General features: G+C 36.9%; 1 protein-coding gene across 1 annotated transcript; it reads left to right on the forward strand.

The window, feature by feature from the left end:
• Positions 1-500: 500 nt before the first annotated feature.
• On the forward strand, positions 501-1,683 carry LOC124938675 (class V chitinase-like). Its single transcript, XM_047479163.1, has 2 exons — positions 501-1,557; positions 1,655-1,683. The coding sequence occupies exons 1-2, from the start codon at positions 501-503 to the stop codon at positions 1,681-1,683; spliced, it is 1,086 nt and encodes a 361-aa protein (XP_047335119.1).
• Positions 1,684-2,075: the final 392 nt, after the last annotated feature.

A 2,075-nucleotide genomic window follows, 5' to 3' on the forward strand; every position in this document is an offset into this window, starting at 1 on the left:
TAATTCTTGTTTTTAATTAGAAGAAGATGCACCAATATATATAATCAATATAGTCACTAATCTTAAAAATAATCACTATTCTACATACCCTTAATAATAATGAATGGATAGAAGACAAATAAATTAAAGGGTATGTTAATTTAATGGAATGAATTAATGAATGTAGATGACAAATACATGTATAATTAATTAATTAATTAATGTGTAATTAGTACTTGAGGGAGGTTGTAAACATACACACACATTATTATACATGTATTCATCATCTACAATATTAATTAATTAATTAATTAATTTAGGGTTTAATTAGTTTATAAAAAAATGATTGATATATAATGAATAATAAGAACAAGTTGAAGTAATTAATTAAAATGAAGATGTATGAAATGTTACTAGCTAGTACTATATATAAATAGAGAGCTAGGTTAAGGGATCGATATAACTTATAGAAAGCAAAAGCAAAGCAAAGCAAAGCAAAGCAAGTAATTAAAATCAGATCGATGGCATATCCGGTTGTGAAAGGAGTGTATTGGTTGGGTGAGAGTGAATTCCCTATCTATAAGATTGAATCAAATCTCTTCACCCACATCTTCTGGAGTTTTGCGAATCTCGATCCGAAAACCCACGAAGTCTCTGTTGATGTAACAGCCGACACATTCACGAATTTCACAACAACTGTCCGGCAGAAGAACCCTGATGTGAAAACATTGATCTCTATCGGAGGTCCAAAAGCGGACGTATCTGCTTTTGTTGCCATGGCTAGCAATGGCGACGCGCGTAAAAAATTCATTGATTCCTCGATCAAGTTGGCTAGGGATTACGAGTTCGATGGCCTCGATCTTGATTGGGAATACCCAGCAAGTGAAATGGAGATGACAAACTTTGGGCTGCTTGTTCAAGAGTGGCGGGTAGCAGTGGCTGTGGATGCTGGGAATCCCACTAAAGAACATGCATTACTTCTCACAGCAACGGTTTCCTCCGCATCTTCTATAAAAACATTAAACGACAAAGATGATCAGCCGCGCTCCTATCCTTCCAAGATAATAAACCACGACTTAGATTGGATTAATCTCAAGGATTACGACTTCTATTCTTCCAAACTGGAGGGCGACAAAACACGCGCACCCGCGGCTCTCTACGACCACGTCGCTAACTCTGACGTGAGTGGGAGTAGCGGAATCCAAGACTGGATCCAAGCTGGGGTCAAACCGCAAAAATTGGTTCTCGGGATTGCCTTTTATGGCTACGGTTGGAAGCTAAAGGATCCTAATACCCACGGCATTTTGGCCCCGGCAGATGGTCCCGCGCCTTGGACCGGCCTTAACGGCTCAATGGAGTACTACCATATCAAGGCTTTTATCAAAAAAAACAATGCAACCACTGTTTTCGATACTAGTTTTGTCACCGATTATTGTTACAAGGGTAAGACCTGGTTCGCCTACGACGGCATTCAGAGTGTCAAACATAAGGTCGCTTATCTTAAGGCCCAAGACTTGCGTGGTTACTTTGCATGGCACGCTGGAGCCGACGACCTAAATGGAGAGCTTTCCGCCGCGGGTACAATAATATTAATTACCATTCTTTTTTCTTTTTTTTACCGATCATTACATTTAATTAACAATTACAAACCTCTTTTCTTTTTATTTTCTTGCAGCTTCACAAGCATGGGGTACTGGAGCTTAATCCATAATTTAAGGTCAAACTAACAACACAACGATCACAAGTACTTCGCCTCTTCAATTTCAAATAAAACTCCTCCACTTAATATAGTAATTAAGAGTGGATCGACGTTTCTCATGCCGCGTGAATAATAAGTTCCAGCTTTTGGAGGTGTTTACACCTACCCATCACACCGTTGGATTCATTCTCTTAATGTTTTGAATTATTTCTTGTATAGGTGGAAAATTGCAATCTATAGAAACGTGCATTTTATTTTATCAAAAAACTTCATTTCTTTTTATCCAAACTCATATTTAAGACAAAAATTATACTTAATTAGTATTGAAATATAGAGTAATCAAATTAATGAATATATCAACATTTTAAAATACAAATTATCGAAATGTCGCTAAAAA

This window comes from Impatiens glandulifera, chromosome 1 (genome assembly GCF_907164915.1).
Source record: "Impatiens glandulifera chromosome 1, dImpGla2.1, whole genome shotgun sequence".
Taxonomy (NCBI): domain Eukaryota; kingdom Viridiplantae; phylum Streptophyta; class Magnoliopsida; order Ericales; family Balsaminaceae; genus Impatiens; species Impatiens glandulifera.